Here is a 16470-nt window from a genome sequence, read left to right as displayed (position 1 = left end):
CTTACCCTGCATTGTTGCTGACTGCAGTGAGACCCTTAACACCCGTCTTCAGTAAACTGTTGATAAGATTCTCTGGGATACCACATAATCCAAAGCCTGAGTTGGAACACAAAAAAATAAAATGATGCATAATAAACCAAAAAAAATAAAAACATGGAAGCAACCAAGGGATTGTTGCAAAAGAGCAAACTATGGCAATTTGAAGTGGATCTTTCAACTAGTACATCAAAGACATTGTAAAATATAAGTACCTCCAGCTACAAATCATACAGAGTAACCCAGAGTCCAATAACATGGTAACCCTTGGACGAAGCTCCAGGTCATTCCAGTCCTGTGTATTTAGGGCGTTAGTCAACATTCTTATATTATTATTCTGCTTGTCTGTTTATTTTCCCGTCAGACAGAAGTGTGACACAGTGGAAAAAATGTTTAACAATGTCACCCTGAACTTGACTAAATGTAAGAGCTGCGGGACTTGTGTGTGGATGATAATCAACCAGCATGACAGACAGAGTTCAAGCTTATTTTGCTATAAAGTGATGCTGTACTAATTTGCGAGCACTGTCACTGCGGTGCGTAGGTGACCATCCTTTTTTTTTTTTTTAAGTATATCTTACCTCCCACCAGAATGGTAGCTCCATTAGGGACATCTTTTACTGCCTCTGTAGGATCTGAGTAGAACTGTGAACTTCTCTGACTGGAGGTGGAGAAGGAACAGCCACAGATCTGTAGAAAGCAGAAAAAAATACTTAAGAAAATGTGTTAATTAATTCTTTAAAAGAGCTCTGTCAACAACAGAAACCCACTTTAAGTCACTCTGGATAAAAGCATGTCATTTAAATGTTTAAAAATGTAAAATGTAACAGTTAAAACGTACAAAAAAAAAAAGTGACCCAATGCCTGAGGGCAGCTAATACAGTACAGTTTAAATGGTTGATCTAGCTCATTCAGTTGAAGAACGGAAAGATAAGCAAATCTGCAGAGCAAATCCTACAACAAAAGCAGTGGAGATTTAGGGCTGCCCACAGCAAAGAGTCCAAGCCCAACAGAGTTAGCCGACAGCTCAAATTTAAAATCTTGTGTCAACAGAGATCAACAAAAATTGTACCTGTGGTGCTTGGATCAATTTTTAAAACTATTTTCTGAGACATTTTGTTGAGTTTCACCACCATTCATTTCCCAGACAGTGGGCAAAAGGGACTGGAGCCATGAGAGACTTCCCAATACCCATTATACCGACTCGCTGACTATGAGCGCTGCAGTTGCACTGTAAATCTGTAAAGACGACATTATTATATATTTATGATTTCTAGCTGCTTTTGAAATACTGAACTATTTCAACCTCTGCTGGTCAGACAGTGGAGGAGGAGGAAACTATGCACACTAGCTTACTTAACACAATAAAACAGTTGTATGAACCACAAGGAGAAAGGCATCAAGTCACAATAAGTTTATGTGAGGTCAGTTGTTGCTGGTTGTCAAAGTTTTCATACCAATACACCCTGAAGCAACTGAGGTCAATTTTATGATGTTAAATGGGAAGTTCTTTTTGTTAGTGCATCCACATACACACATGACCTGTCTTTTTTAAGAATGTAACGAAAAAAAAAGACTGACAGATATCATTGCATTCTTCCATTACTGTCAACACTGCACTGCCGATTTGTTTGTTCTTCATTTCTTCACAGATTGTTTTGTGCCTAGGAAAACCGTCTCTATGGGCCACGTCCCTTTGAGCATATCTGAAATGTGTTTCCCTTACTGCTTATCACCTCAGATATCGCATATTTTTTCCACGCTTTCCACACACACACGCACACCTTGACACAGGACGTATCAACTGCGCTGCAAAGTGAAGGCGCTTGCTCGACTAATGTTAATCAGGACCGATCCATGCAATGACACAGGAGCTCAGATGACTGAATTCACATCGTGCACAACTTGAAGTTATCATCGGTTTGTAAATATTAGAGCGAAATGAGGACACACACAAATGTTTTGAGGTGAACCTTGAGGTCAGTTCACGGTAACATTGAAAAAGTAAACTTTAGTAAAACGATAAGAATAGAAAAATGGTTAAGTACATGGCTAAGTTCATTTTATTCTGAAATGTTGGACGACAAAGGAAATAAAAGCTTCATAATATTATGACCTTTGCCCACTTATTTGCGATCATCTCAATTCAACTCTCTTATTTCCACAACTAATTAACATTACCGTTTACATACCGACCTTGCTCAATTGGTGGTTTAATGTGGCTCTGTAGGGACCTGAGAGGTTTTTGAAGAATAAATTCTCCGCTCTGCACAAAGCTTTGAGGGCCGCCATGTTTTGAGGCTACACACACACAAGGGGATGAGCCGGGGAGCCAAGTGAAAGCTCTAGCCGGTGGACGACAGATGATGCAGGCTGAGCACAGTCGCGAAATGTGGGTGCTAGCTCTGCTAGCTCACACACAGAAAAGTCAGCGCCACGATGACATTGGCTGGTGTGTCAATGGGCCGGACTTGCATAATAAATGAGGGGGAAAACACAGAGGGCCGGCAAAGCTAATTCAACTTTAACCCTTTCACCACCACTGCGCCATTACAAAGTACAGTAAAATGCTTTAACCTTAACGTGATTTAAAATTTCAGCCGTGAAGGAAGTAATGCAATAAGCAATGGCGACGACTGAACTGTGAACTTTGAGGTTAAAGCCGCGCACAGAAACAGAGCTGCCATGGAAACAGGAATGACGTCTCCCTCGCTCACGTGACGAATAGTTTTAGTCATGGCCGACGACTACAGGCGACAAGGTTTCGAGTTGGAGAGAAGGATATTTGAGTTAGACATCAAGTGTTCTAGTCTCAGAGCTGAAAAGCAAGGTACCGATAAGATGTTGTTACGTTTTTTTTTTCTCTTGTGACCATTATTTGCACCTCGAACGGGAGGCCAAGATTCTTGTTCAATTTATTAGCCGACTAGCAGGCTAGCTAACGTTATCTAACGTAGCTTGCAACCATAACAACAGCTGTTGTGTGATGAAATGTTGAATGTTGACAAATTATGCTCACCTGAGCAGTTCACCAATAGTTGGTAAGATGTTAACCCAGTAGCGGGTTAATAACGTGTACTAACTGACCGACGATTATTTTTGAAAATATAGGTGTGCGAGTTAACGGCTAGCCTAAGTTTGCTAATGTTAGCTAAAATGCATGATTGTTGACAAACGTTTAGCTGACCCTGAAATATGATGCTGCATAATGCTAAATAAACCGAAGTTGAGAGTAAATTGTCTAAGTATCGTTGCCATTATTTCATTTTGAATTGTACCGTCATATTTTTCATTACATGTCAACTGTTTCAGACGCTTGAAAATGTTGCACTGTATATTGTATTGTCGCATTGCCACACTGCCTTTCACTCTGTAACGTTAAAACTTCGTTTTTAGCGTCAAGCGAATTGTTTTGCATAAACAATTTCTGTACATATAAAACGCCAATAATCAGCTACAGTAGCCTGAAATGTGTAACGTTGAAGATCCATTTCTCTTGAGTTTAGATCTGTAATTGGTAATCTGTTAACATATCGTTCTTCCATAGATGATGACTATTTACAGAATGCGTCTGCCATACTAGACAAGTTGAAAAGCTATTACAGACAAGGAGGGGAGAGTAGCAGCCTTTCCAAGCTGCTTCAGGATTACACACAGGTACTTCATTACATTAAACTTCATTACTTATCTAGAGCTGTTTCATTAGTGATTAATATCAAAATTGTATTTTCAGTTAACCATTTAGTTTATGAAATGTCAGAAATTTGTGAAAATGCCCATTTAAATCTCCCTGCAGTCAAGGTGATCTTGAAATGACGTTGTGCATCTGACTAAGGGTTGAATGTACAAAGGTATTAAGTTATATATTAACATATAAAAGGGAGAAATAATGTCAAATTTTAGGAGGTGGAGCCAGCAAATGCTTGGTAGCTTTGCTTGATAAATGACAGAAGCAAATAATAAATCACCAGAATTGCTGTGTGTTATTTTTCCGTTTTACACATCAGACCTACAGAGGCCCCTCAGTTTAGCATTTGGAGTGAAGATTTATGCCGTAGCTGCGAAACAAACTACTTAACTGGGTACAAACTCTAAAGGGTTGCCTAGACCAAGGTAATTCAAGGGTGAGTTGTAGTCAGTGGTTAGTTATAGATTGTTAACCGCTTTGGTTAAAGTGATCTTGAAGAAGTGATCTAGACCCTCTGACTGAAAATGCTCTATGAGGTTTTTATTATTACTGTTTACCAGTAATGAAGCAAGTAGTTGCTACTGAACACTCAAAGACTTAAGAGAAGTTAATTAGATTCTAGTAAATACACTTGGACCTCAAGTTTGCTCTTGAGAGAGGGTTTGATATGAATTTTGTAAAAGAGGCTACAGCTGTAGCTACCACTTCCTGGCACATATTTTATCAGTTTCCTGTCTGTTTTGAGCTACCTTATTAATGAAGAACGTAGTTAAGTAATTAAATGAAGAGAGGGAGGTAACTTTCTGAAAATGTTTCTGGATTTTCTTGCACATTGTATTCATTGTTGGGTGTGGGTATATATTTGTTTTAATTTAGGTGATCCTCGACATCACATTTTATGAAGAGAATAAACTGGTGGACCAGGAGTTCCCTGAAGACTGTTCACCATTTAAAATCCAGCAGCTTCTGCAAGACCTGACTGAGCCAGAAGTTTTGGCGGGGAGGCTAGCACCAGCACAAGAGGTATTTCTATGTGTGTCTCAAAACAATCTTGTGTGTTGATGTTACTGTGTCTCATTCTACTCTGTGTGATCAACTAAGTGTTTAGCATGAAATCAAGATGAGAACACCAATGTGCATTATATAATTTGATATCTGAGGAAAAAGATCTGGAAGGCTATAAAGAGATGTAAACACTATTAATCCTATCACAAATGTATCAGAACCTGTCTGTATATTTGCTTTTTCTGGTTGATTATCAGGTATTATCAAGTAAGATGTCCATTCCACTTTCATTCTCTCTCTGGTTTATGGTTTCGTAAAGCACACTTGCACACATTTACTTTTGTCATCACGTAACACCATTATTCGTGTCTTTGATCCGTGATAGGTGCAGTCCGTGTTGGGCTTAGAGCTGTTAGAATGCCTCTATTGGAGACGTGGAGCTCTGCTGTACATGTACTGCCACACCCTTCATCAAAGAAAACAATGGATCAAGAAAAACAAGGATACATTCCTTAAGGTATCACACTGTGAAAGATCTAAGTAGATTCAGTAAGTTGTATTCATAAAAACAGATGTGGGCTTGACTGATTCTGGCAAACAGAAGTGACAACAGTAACATAGTATCCATGTTTTTTTGTTGGCATATGCTGATATTAGGCCTAATGCTTGTCTGACTCTGGCAATATTTTAATTCAGTGTATTCAGGAAGGTGTGCGCTACCTGATGCGGATGCTGCAGGTGAGAAACTCTGTGAAGCTTAATGATGGGGTGGTGCTCCATGACACTGCTACAGCAGGCTTCCTGTCTGAAGGTAAATATCTCGCCACTGATCTCTGAATAACAAAAACTGTTGTGCAGCTCCGCATTTAATCATACTCACTACCTACCTATGTTTTCGCCCAGGCATCTTCTCAGACACACACCTGTTGACGATGATGTACATTGGGGAAATGTGTTTCTGGGCAGTCAAGTATGAGGACTGCAGCGCTGACACTATGGATCGGAAAGAAGATCGCCTCCAGTTTCGGGACATTGGCACTCAGATCCTCAACAAATATGTGCTTGCCTGTGAGGGCCCTCTGCAGGGCCAGGGCTGGAACACAGAGAATGCCAAGGAAATCCTTAGTATTTTACAGTGAACCAAGCTGCTCCTGTGTTGAAGTTGCCCTCAGGCACAGATCTAAGTTCAGTATTCAAATGTGTGTCAACCCCAAATAAAAATTGAACCCATCAGGTGAGATGTAATGTTGTGGAAGGTTAAGGGGAGGCACAAGGAGTATGTGAAGGAAGGAGTCTTTGGATCAGTGTCTACAAGCAACCTAATCCAATTCCAATCGGCCCCTGGCCGAAGCAGGTGAATGAGAGGTTAGAAAGTATAAAAGTGGTGGTGTAAAACTGGCAGGGGCTGCAGGGGAGGCTCTTTAATAATTTTTTTGCCCTGTCCTGCTGAAAAAGCAGTTATCATCCTGATTACAGACTGTTGACTGGGGCATTTGTTTTGCTCTAAGAATGTGTTATAATAACATTAATATTAATATAAAAAGGTTATTAATAAAATTGACCTTTTTTCCATTTTTTAAGATTGTTACAAGTTTAAAGATAATCCAGCTGGAAACAAGACATTGCACAGTAACATTTTATTTATTGTTTTGGGGTTTTTTTTGCCATTTTTGTTATGCTTTTAATATATTATAATTGCATATACATTTAATATGTATGTGTGTATTAAAATACACACACACACACAGGAGACTAAGAAAGGTGTTGGAAACAGTTTGACAATTATGTATTCATGACCATTTGAAGTATGTTCAGATTTGTTCATACCAGCTTTGTAATGCGCCACTTGTATTCCCATCTATTGCAAGTTCCATTTTTCTGCCACTTGAGTAACTTTGATAGTATAACTATTAGTAGAGAATCTGTGATGTTTGGACAAAAATCATTTTCTGTTTTTTATGTCCTCGTTGACAATAAACACGCGCATTGTTTTAAGAAAAACACATTTATTTTGCATTACAAGTCAAGCTCGCAGTTTGCAGAGCAGCGGAACATTATTTTAGGACTACAGTACCCATAATGCCGGACTACCGCCAGCAATAAGGAAGTGTGATCGAGCTAGGGAAACGTAGAGTTTTGTTGACGAGTCCAGTCGCTCCTTTGACGTTATTTGCACATTATTATCACACATCAGAAGTCATGGCAGGGAAGATCCAGCAGCTGGGTGAGTCCGCAGTGATCCGCAGCCTCAGACGCTTCAGAGACAGATATTTCCCGAACAGTGGTAAAGTTGTGAAAGATGACTTGACGCCTGTTGAAGACACGGGAGATGAGGAGCCGCAGCCGGGATTTTTGGACCGCTTACCGGTGAGACAAACGCGACTCAACAGGCTGGTTAGATTGTGAGGTAACTGAGTCAAGTGAGAAAAACATTTTTTTTCGAGCAATGTGGTAGTTAACAGAATCTGTGCCTCACCATGACACCTCTTACCTCTACTCTAATATCTAAAGGGAAACGCTGAACTTCCTTCATTACGTTTATCTGACGGCTGACACACGCAGTATTGATTGTCCACTGTTTCTGGTCACTCTCCATGACAAGAGTTCTGATTTGTTGTCCATTAGCCTCCACCTAGATATTTCTGCTCAAATTAATTATTCACGGAGATTAGATCTTCAATAAAAGGCAGCATCCAGCTTGTCATGTGGGCACCCACCAGAGTATGGACTCACATGTTAATGGCCTTAAAGTATAAAGACAAAAGTTATTTATTTATATACCCTAACCCCTGAAGGTGGACCTACAGTTCGTGATCATGACCCTTCTGTCTCCTGCGGATATCTGCCGCCTGGGAGCCACCAGTCGGTACTGGAGGGCCATGGTTAGAGATCCTTTACTGTGGAGGTACTTCCTGCTCAGGGACATGCCTTACTGGCCTTCCATTGATCATGTGACCATGCCCCAACTGGAGATGTTGGATGCACCACTAATCGATGAAGATGAGAGCCTGGATGATAGAAAAGAAGGGGAGGACAAAGGGATGGAATACAAACTCGACTACATGTCAGAGTGGGTATCTTTTTCTGTTTTCATGCATCAGGGTCAGTTGGTAACTACTTGTTGGACAGAGGGGTTTTTGACCACTGTTTTTGTCTCAACAGATACCTGAAAGGCTGCCCATCCTGCAGACAACAGTGGCTTCCTTCACGAGCGGCATATGAGGTCGTGACCTCATTCCTTCAGTCTCTAGTGCCCTCGTCAGAGCCACGTTATGCCATGTTTGGCCCTGGCATGGAGCACCTGGATGTCTCTTTGGTCACGAGGCTCATGCATTCCCCAGATGTGCTTCCTGTGGCGGGCACTCCACACAGACAGATAAATGGTGAGACAACATGAATGGTGACAAAACCACCTCTACATCAAGTTTTAAAATGCAGCCTCTTCTTAAAAAGGGACTGTTAATGAAATGTGATTGTTGTATATCCATACTTTAAATTAATACAAATACTGTATTAATGAATTTCACAGATTCAAACAGGGGAAAAAATATTCTAAGAAGGTCACATCATCTTCTTATCATGTAGGTTTATTTGTCTACCATTAGGTGGCAGTATTCACCAATGATTATAATATAACTAATCACTGTCAGCCAAGATACCCCAAGAATATAACTATACCACTAATGAACCTTCTTTAATCCTAGGTATCGGCTCAGGAATCAGTTACATGTTCAACAACCAACACAAATTTAATATCCTGACTCTGTACTCAACCAACAGGTAAAATCATAGCATTTAGAAGTTCATACTCATGAGTTGCATTTGTTTATTATCTTTTTCCGCGTATTTTACAGTCATTAAACTTTGTCTGTCTACAGGGCAGAGAGGGAAAGAGCCAGAGTGGAGCAGCAGAGCATCAGTAATAAACTTTTTACCTTAGAAGGAGCAGATGACTCTGGTTGCCCAATCTACAGCCCTGCCCCTCAGGTCCAGCAGGTGTGCCAAGTGGTGGATGGTTTTATCTATGTAGCCAATGCAGAGCCTGGGAGAGGTGAGATAAGACATTCATAATTGTAGCTTCTGCTACAACCACGTCACTTTGTGCCCTTTGCTTGTTGAATGATTAGGACAGGACACTTGTATGAACAAGCATGCTTTAAACAGGTGGGGAGACGTCCGAGGTGGCTCAGATCCGGGCTGTGCTGAGCTCTGCTGGAGGTTCCACATCCAGGCCTCTGCTGGTGCTCTCCTGTGTCTCCAGAGAAGAACCAGAAGCAGTGAGGACTACCAACCAGCAAAACAGTACATACCGAAACAGGGCCAGGTGTCGAACCCCTTGTGTTGACGTGGCAAAGAGACTAGGCCTACCACAACTGGTTAACCCCTGGATGGTAACTGTTTGATATTTGGTTAACTTCAAGACTTTTACTGCATTTATAACCATCCAGTGTCAATTTGTGCAGATTTTCAAACTGCGTTTGTGTTTCTCTTTTACAAACAGGTGCAGGATACGGTGGCAGAATCCCTGTCCGGTCTTCTGGATGGCATTTCCTGGTTACTGAGATGTTCTGGAGTCAATCTCCATGGTAGCTAGTTCCCTGACTCCTGCTGCTGCCAAGATGAATGAATACCACAGACCTCATTGCTGCGTAATTCCGACAAGGATACACACTACAGCGTTTCTTGATTAATGCGTACCACATGTGCACTGAATGTCTCACAACTGGAGCACTGCCTGTAAAATTTAATGAATTGGATGAGCAGCGGAAGAGATGGGTTGCTGACTATTATTCATGTGGGAGACCTGACAGAGACTCTGTTCTTATTTACAGAATGAGCCACATGACTATGAATTACAGAAGGATAGAAAGTTACACAAACATCTCTGACATTCACAGTAACCCCACAAACTGGTTTTGCTAAACACTAAGTTCTAAGCAGGGTAATAAATACCCCGCTTGAAGTTACGCTAACATTAGTTTTTGTGAATGTAAGAACAGTGTTTGTTCAATGCTGGACCAAACAGATAAACAGGTTGGGGTGTAAAACTAGAAAATCAAAATGAAATACTTGCTAAAATCCTCACATCTAAAAACTCCCTTTTACAAGTATAGGTGAGCTGCTAACTAATCACACTGGCTCACTGTTTGGTTTAAAATGAGACAGCGATTGTATATTTTTCGACATATGGCATTTTTCAGTGATTTATTACAGGGTCATAATGTCAGTACAAGAAAAAAATGACTTTAGTTGTACTAAAAGTAGTTTCTGTTTGTGGAATTTAATTTTTTTTTTTGCCAAAGACATTGGCGGTTCTTTTACTCCTGATTTGAGTTGTTTATAGTCAGGAGTCTGTGCCAGTAACCTCCTTGCAAAAAGTCAGCTTGTGTAACTTTCAGACAAAACCCACAGCCTTCTGATTAATGATTTGCACTTACATATTCCAAAGATGTGGCTTTTGGAGCAAAACTATAATGCAAGCAATGGAATGTATTTACTTTGTTTTTTATTACTTTATGTTTATGCAATTAGGAAATGATGCGTTTTAATAAAGGATGTAAACATTTTTTTGGATTATTTTTACAAATGTTTACTTTATTTGTTGCACATTTACTTTGTCCTACAATATTTTCATAATTACAGATTCTTAAGTCTCTAACAGTGCTGATAACTCACTGTTAAATGACCAGTATATCACTGCTGAATAATTACAATCAAAAACTATTCTATGTATATGAGTCCCCTTTTTTTCTTCCTTCTTTTTCCTTTGTTCTTCTATCTCATGCACGCATTCACAAGTAAAAATTGTGTGAGCAGTAGAAGCCATTTTCTTTCTACTCAGTTAACTAACGCGCCACACTCTTGCCATGTGGTTCCTTTCTTCTGAGGTCAGTACTGGCATATAAAGTTGAATTCACATGATTCAGTGCCGAAAAGTACCAAAAGTTCTGCATTTGATTTTTTAAATTTTATTTTAAGGCCAAGTATTGAATTTTTTTTTAAATACAACCAAAGTCCAATCATTATTCTCAGAGGAACGAGGTATTAATGACTTAAAGATATTGCAATCTTTCCACAGCATGATGGTTTTTTCAAAGCTGTCTGCGAAGCTGTGTATAATTCATATGCACTGTTCTGAAAGGGCCTGAAATTCTGCCTCTTAATAACAACAATGCATGTGGCTTTTTTTTGTCATCTGTCAACCAATTCTGTGATATCAAAATGTAGGTACAAGCCTACATTTAGATGCTCTTGGTTATTCATTTTAAATCTGCATTGATTGAAATTAATTCAGTAACGCTCTTCATGTCCACTTATGTCTAAAACTAAATTGGGGCGCAATTGCAACACTTTAATCATCACTCCCTTAATGTGCTAAAGTTGTGTTTTCCACTGAAAATTACCAACTGTTTCATAGTCTGTGTTCCTGATGGTGTGCACATGCCATTAGGTCATTGCATGACAAGATAATGTGCTGTACTGATGCTCTTTTGTTCTAGTTCCCTAGGTAACCACAAATCATTGGCAAAACTATGTTCCCCCAATGGCCCTTCCATCAGAAGGTTCCTTACCATCAACAATTTTCGTAGACAGATTTAGAAAAGGGCCATGATTGGTGCAATTTAGGTGCATTAAGCTGAGCTGAATACTGGTGAAGAGACTGATTCTTTATTTTATCCCTGGAAAAATTTAAAAGGAAATGATGGAGGGGCTACTGTGTGTGTGTGAGTGCATGTCTGTATGTGAATGGTGCATGTGTCGTGTGTTTCTGTGAGAGCGAGAGAATACAAATTGTCTTTTCATCTCAACATACGTCTCTGTTCCCTGTAAACAGGATGTCTATCTCTTTGGTCCTCACTCTATTACTTGTGTTTGATGGTATGTGTGTATGCACACACATGCACATGCCTAGGCAAACTGTCCAACAATAAAGGTGGACCACATTTAGTATAAAAGCCATGGGAACCTGTTTTAGGGCAGGTATGCGGGGAATAACATAGCCTAATCCTGTGTTATTACTCTGTGATCCTGATGGAGCCATTGAAGGTAGAGACCTACCCCTGAACAAGGACAGGCCACCGGCAAAGTGGATGGATGTGTAAAGTGCTTACAGTCTCAATGAATGACGATGTGAACGAGCAGCGTTTTACAGATGGACTACTTTAATGTGAATGTAGACTAAAATAAACTGCATCAGAATTAATGAAGTTACTGTGTGGGTTTGCAGTCAGGATGTGTAGGATCCACTGCTGGAACTTGCTGAGAGAGGATATTTTCAAGGTTTTATTTAGACAGCAGACTGTGGACCATTAGCAGACGTCTCCGCATGATGTTACATGGCAGGGGTTTGGTGGGGGAGGCTCCCAGGCCATGTTTTGGAAGGGTGAATGAATACCAGACCTCCAGCTGCCTCTTGTCTTCCACAACCAAAAGGGGCCTCTGGGATATGATGTCACAAGGAGGAAACCCCTATTCTCTGACCCGGGACAGTTTACAGATGCAAGTAATCTGCAATGTTATGAGAACAGCTGAAGCATACCGTGCATGTATGATGTGTATTGAGACACCAGGATGCTGCTTTTTGAGATAACTAAATATGGGGAAAAAAATTGTAATGTAGCATTTAAGAACTCAGAATAGTTGTCATGTCTGTGATTTAGGTTCGGTGTCATACCATGGGATAGAGAAATGTCCCTGTGTTTCCAAGCAGACTTTAATAAACTTCTTTATGCAGCCTGAGGCTAGATAGAAAAAAAAATCTGCAGTATTGCTCAGTCTGTTTACTTCTGTAACATGAAGAATGTTTTGGCAGAGATATTTCTTATATATTTCCTGGAGGTCGTCCCTGCTAAATGAAACTTAAGTTTTCTTGCTGTTGGACATGTATAATATGTCATTTTATGGCCTTATTTAAGTTGGTTTACATACAACTGTTCATTCAGCGTTGGCAAGTTAAGTCAAATATTGAATTTGGAGACCCATATTTACCAGGTCGCATAATTGCAAAAAAAAGTTGTGCTTTTTACTAACATTTACACAGAAATGAAATCAAAATATACTCTCTGTTGCGTACATATTATTGAAAACACTGTGGGGTTGCGTTGGACACACTAAAAGCAACAACAGTCGTACAATACAAATCCATAATTCTGCAGTAACTGTTTCTGTTGCCTTGCTTATATTAAGCCTTTGTTGAAAATGCATCTGTGCTTTCTGAGACTGTAGTTTGTGGTGGTGCCTAATTTGTATTGAATTACATCCATGTCAGGTTATCTATTACAATCAGGCTGTTTTGATCAAGTGCCATTAATGCTATGTTAGAGAATAGACCCAGCAACACAAGCAAACATACAGATAGGAAGTTAAGTACAAAATAACTACTAATAATCTAATGAAGATTTGTTGCTTTGTCAGTAAATGTTTGACTTTATAGAATGAACTTGGCTCCAAACACTGCTCAGAGAGGTAAATACAGTAATCACAGCAACCAGCTCTGTCTCATTGTCTTTCTTGGACTGATTCTTTTCACATCACCCTCTCCATCTCCTGCTGCTCCTCTTTATCACCTTTGTCCCATCCCACCCTTTTCACTCTCTCCTCCTTTCATTAGAGTTAAGTCCCTGATTTGTATTCCACGATAACAGCCAAGATTAAAGTAGGCATTGAAAAAAAAAAACATCATTTGCATGATGCATTCACTGATTAGGCTAAGCGTCCCTCTTAATTGTGTTGTTTTGCACATGGTGGGGCTCTCATGCTGATACTATGTGGATCTAGCTCATCCCATGCAATCTCACCAGTTCACTTCAATTTCCTCCCTGCTTCACTGCATCCATCGCCACCTACCTCCTGCTGTCATATATATGGCAGGTTAGGGACTCGTAATACTGGATTAGGGTTCAGAACTGCATCCTAGTGTTAGTGGTGAATTATTTGTGAATCACTTTGAGCCTATCAACAGCTCAATAATAAAGAAGATAAGGAAACAGTAGCGCAGTGATGTGTCCTTATATTTGCTATGGTTGTTGTTGTTATTTCTATGTGTGTGTGTGTGTGTGTGTGTGTGTGTGTGTTCCCCCTGTAGCCATCTCCTCACTTTTATCCTAATCCAATAGGCAGCAGGGTGCTGACACATTTGTGAATGGCCACACTTGCAATGTGAGCCAGTACTAAATGCATTACAGGTGACTAGAAGGGGATGACACAAAGGGCACTCTTTCATTATGTGGAAAATAAAAATAGACATCCAAACACAAATAGATTTACTAAAAGGTGGCAAACCACTTGCGGCTGTGACATACTGTATGCTGCCTGAAGGAACTATGATCAGTTAGGTGGCTCAGAAACTGAAAACCAAACAGTCTTGTGAAACAACCTTTAATAGAGACATTTTGTAATTAATGCCCCAATTGTGATGAGAAAAACAACAACAACAAAATCTCTGGAAAGGTCTGGTGATTTTTTTTTTTTTTCATATCGTCAACAAATTCCAAAGGCAGATCTCCACTGCAATCCAAAACGCACAAATGAGACACAGTGTTACATTGAACTTGATCACTGTAGATTGTATTTTCTTTACTGATCCTGCATACATCATACCACTGCTGTAAATACTCATTCACACTAAATCCACCAGTGAAAATAGTCCTTGAGTAGTGTACTTTTTCAATTTACTTCAGTTTACTATTTTCTAAAAATTGTGGTGCTCAGCTGTTTTGGAAAATGATTTAGCTCTTTAAAAAATGAAACTATATATGACCTGTTTTTAAAGATGAACATTTTCAGTCAGGCTGGAGAAATCAGACAAAATTATTGCTCTTTGTCACCTAATATAAAGCATCATTAAACCGCTGCATGTCGTGTAAAAAAAAAAAAAAAGACTCAAAACATTATCACCTAATATGATTTTTTTAATAGTCAGTCAGCTCATGCTGGGGCAGTTAATGCTTAATTTTCCAAAGAAAACACCTGCTATAATGGCAGATAAAAAGAAAAAAAGTGAAATTAAGAGCCAAGAGTTTTGATGGTTACTTTAATGACCATCACTAGTACTCACCAAACATCCCACTGAGGGTGTAGCTGCAGGGCTTCGCCCGGAGGCAATCCACTTCAAGGCCTTACAGTGGCATCAGTCTGTGGGGCCAGATGTATTGTTCTGTTGTCACATTCAATACAGCATAAGCCCACATGATCACTCAGAGCAGACAATCACAGGAATGAGTATTCTATAACAAAGGAGCTAATTCAATGGACGCCCTCACTCTCCTCCAATCAGCACTCTCCGTCCCATAACTGACCAATACACGGGTCATTTAATACCTCCTAATTGTTTGCCCATGTTTGTTGTTTTCCCTTTGGTAATTAATGAACAAAGTTCCTCTGGTGAGCAAACCAGAGTAATCCTATCATTGCTTGAATTTACCTTTGGTTTAAATAAGGTAAAGCAAGTTGTTGTGCATGTTGAAAGATGTTACACAACACTTGTAAACCTCATTAAATATATCATTTATATTTTTTTTCCCCTCTTTGCTACAAAGTATAAATGACAGTATTTGTACATGACAGCAGCCTTGGTGTCTCATCCAGTGTTTTTATGTGCACTGCAAGCTGGAGGACTTGGAAAAGCCAGGCCGTAACTTTTAGACCTTGTAAACGAAAAAGGGACAGGGATATAAAAATACAAGGACGGCTCTGCTCAGCGCAGGCAGGCCAATTCCATTTCTTTCCCCTCATGTCACAAATTATGTCAACACAGAATCGCTGCATTGGCAGGAGGGGAAAAGGCAGATAATACAAGACACCCAGCCCACCTCTGTCAGTATGTCTCTTTTATACAGTCTATTGTTTGTCTGCCCGTTTGCCTCTCTGCCTTGTTTGATCATGTTGAATACTTTTATTCTAATTTCTTAGTACTACAATATCCCACTTACACCACTCACAGGGGTGTAGTGGAGGCCACAAGCCATTAAACATGTTTGTTTGCCATTTTATCACAGGCTGACATGATCTAACTTCTGAAGTGTTCACATAGTGCCGTGTGTAAAGTGAGGTGAGGTGGAGCAGCCCTGCACATTTATACTTGTGCTGCTTTGGTTTTTAATACTGCAGTTGGTTTTGTTTACACTGATGGATGTTTGTCTTGGGATGATCATCGATTGGAGGTCAAATCCCGGAAAGGAAAAAAGGAAAAAAAAACTATCACAAGGTCCACGCAGGCAAATAGGCTACATACATGCGCAGAAAAACCTGCAAAGCAGCAGCAACAGCTGGCTGCATGGGTGTGTTTTCCTCTCACGTGTCGGGGCGGGCAGTCCATACCATTAATGGCTCTTGGGTTGGGGGGGGGGGTATGTCCACTGACAGCTGAGGCTGAGCCTCTCATGGCGTCACTCCGCCAGTGGACCCTCCACGTGAGCCCCGCACAGCGCAGGCCACAGTTCTCTGCGCAGGCGCGGCCATTCACAACAAGAGGTTTGTAGTTCTCAATGAATGTCATTTGCATATAGAAACAGGCTAAGTGTTGTGTTGGGCATGTTTCTGAAACATATTTAGCACATAGCCACACGGGTAAGTTAGCAGAGTAGATCTACTTTTTAGGGAACTAGTTTCTCCGACGGAGCCACAAATTCAAAAGATTCCCCCCTACAAATAATAATCATACTTATAATAATAATAATAATAATAATAATAATAATAATAATAATAAGTAGGCTAAACGATTTAATCTGTCAATAAAAAAA

General features: G+C 40.0%; 3 protein-coding genes across 3 annotated transcripts in view; 2 read left to right on the top strand and 1 right to left on the bottom strand.

The window, feature by feature from the left end:
- Positions 1–2455, bottom strand: part of oxct1a (3-oxoacid CoA transferase 1a) — a 43174-nt gene extending 40719 nt beyond the window's left edge. The window contains exons 1-3 of the mRNA XM_071483390.1: positions 2233–2455; positions 618–726; positions 6–96 (exon numbers count right to left, since the gene is read on the bottom strand). Coding sequence (XP_071339491.1) covers positions 6–96; positions 618–726; positions 2233–2328 — 296 coding nt within the window. The 5' untranslated portion in view covers positions 2329–2455. The remainder of the gene's footprint in view (positions 1–5; positions 97–617; positions 727–2232) is intronic.
- Positions 2456–2668: 213 nt separating this feature from the next.
- On the top strand, positions 2669–6732 carry rimoc1 (rab7a interacting mon1-ccz1 complex subunit 1). Its single transcript, XM_071483392.1, has 6 exons — positions 2669–2866; positions 3584–3693; positions 4601–4747; positions 5115–5246; positions 5426–5540; positions 5633–6732. Exons 1-6 carry the CDS (start codon positions 2773–2775, stop codon positions 5866–5868), a joined length of 834 nt encoding a protein of 277 aa, XP_071339493.1. The 5' UTR covers positions 2669–2772; the 3' UTR covers positions 5869–6732.
- Positions 6733–6814: 82 nt separating this feature from the next.
- fbxo4 (F-box protein 4) lies at positions 6815–10295 on the top strand. The gene is made up of 7 exons (XM_071483391.1): positions 6815–7096; positions 7525–7799; positions 7892–8112; positions 8434–8509; positions 8608–8780; positions 8894–9120; positions 9231–10295. Exons 1-7 carry the CDS (start codon positions 6929–6931, stop codon positions 9321–9323), a joined length of 1233 nt encoding a protein of 410 aa, XP_071339492.1. The 5' UTR covers positions 6815–6928; the 3' UTR covers positions 9324–10295.
- The last annotated feature ends 6175 nt before the right edge of the window (positions 10296–16470 follow it).

Source organism: Trachinotus anak, unplaced genomic scaffold (assembly GCF_046630095.1).
Source record: "Trachinotus anak isolate AG129_WGS33_773 ecotype Australia unplaced genomic scaffold, CSIRO_AGI_Tana_v1 ptg000008l, whole genome shotgun sequence".
Taxonomy (NCBI): Eukaryota; Metazoa; Chordata; class Actinopteri; order Carangiformes; family Carangidae; genus Trachinotus; species Trachinotus anak.
Note: the sequence above shows the minus strand (reverse complement) of the source record. Positions and strands in the feature narration are given on the sequence as shown.

Excerpts from the sequence above, each read along its gene's own strand:
- rimoc1 (XM_071483392.1), top strand. The coding sequence starts at position 2,773 with ATGGCCGACGACTACAGGCGACAAGGTTTCGAGTTGGAGAGAAGGATA. Across the intron at positions 4,748-5,114 it reads GGCTAGCACCAGCACAAGAG|GTGCAGTCCGTGTTGGGCTT; the intron begins GTATTTCTATGT and ends GATCCGTGATAG. Across the intron at positions 5,247-5,425 it reads ACAAGGATACATTCCTTAAG|TGTATTCAGGAAGGTGTGCG; the intron begins GTATCACACTGT and ends ATTTTAATTCAG.
- fbxo4 (XM_071483391.1), top strand. The coding sequence starts at position 6,929 with ATGGCAGGGAAGATCCAGCAGCTGGGTGAGTCCGCAGTGATCCGCAGC. Across the intron at positions 7,097-7,524 it reads GATTTTTGGACCGCTTACCG|GTGGACCTACAGTTCGTGAT; the intron begins GTGAGACAAACG and ends TAACCCCTGAAG. Across the intron at positions 9,121-9,230 it reads AACTGGTTAACCCCTGGATG|GTGCAGGATACGGTGGCAGA; the intron begins GTAACTGTTTGA and ends TTTTACAAACAG.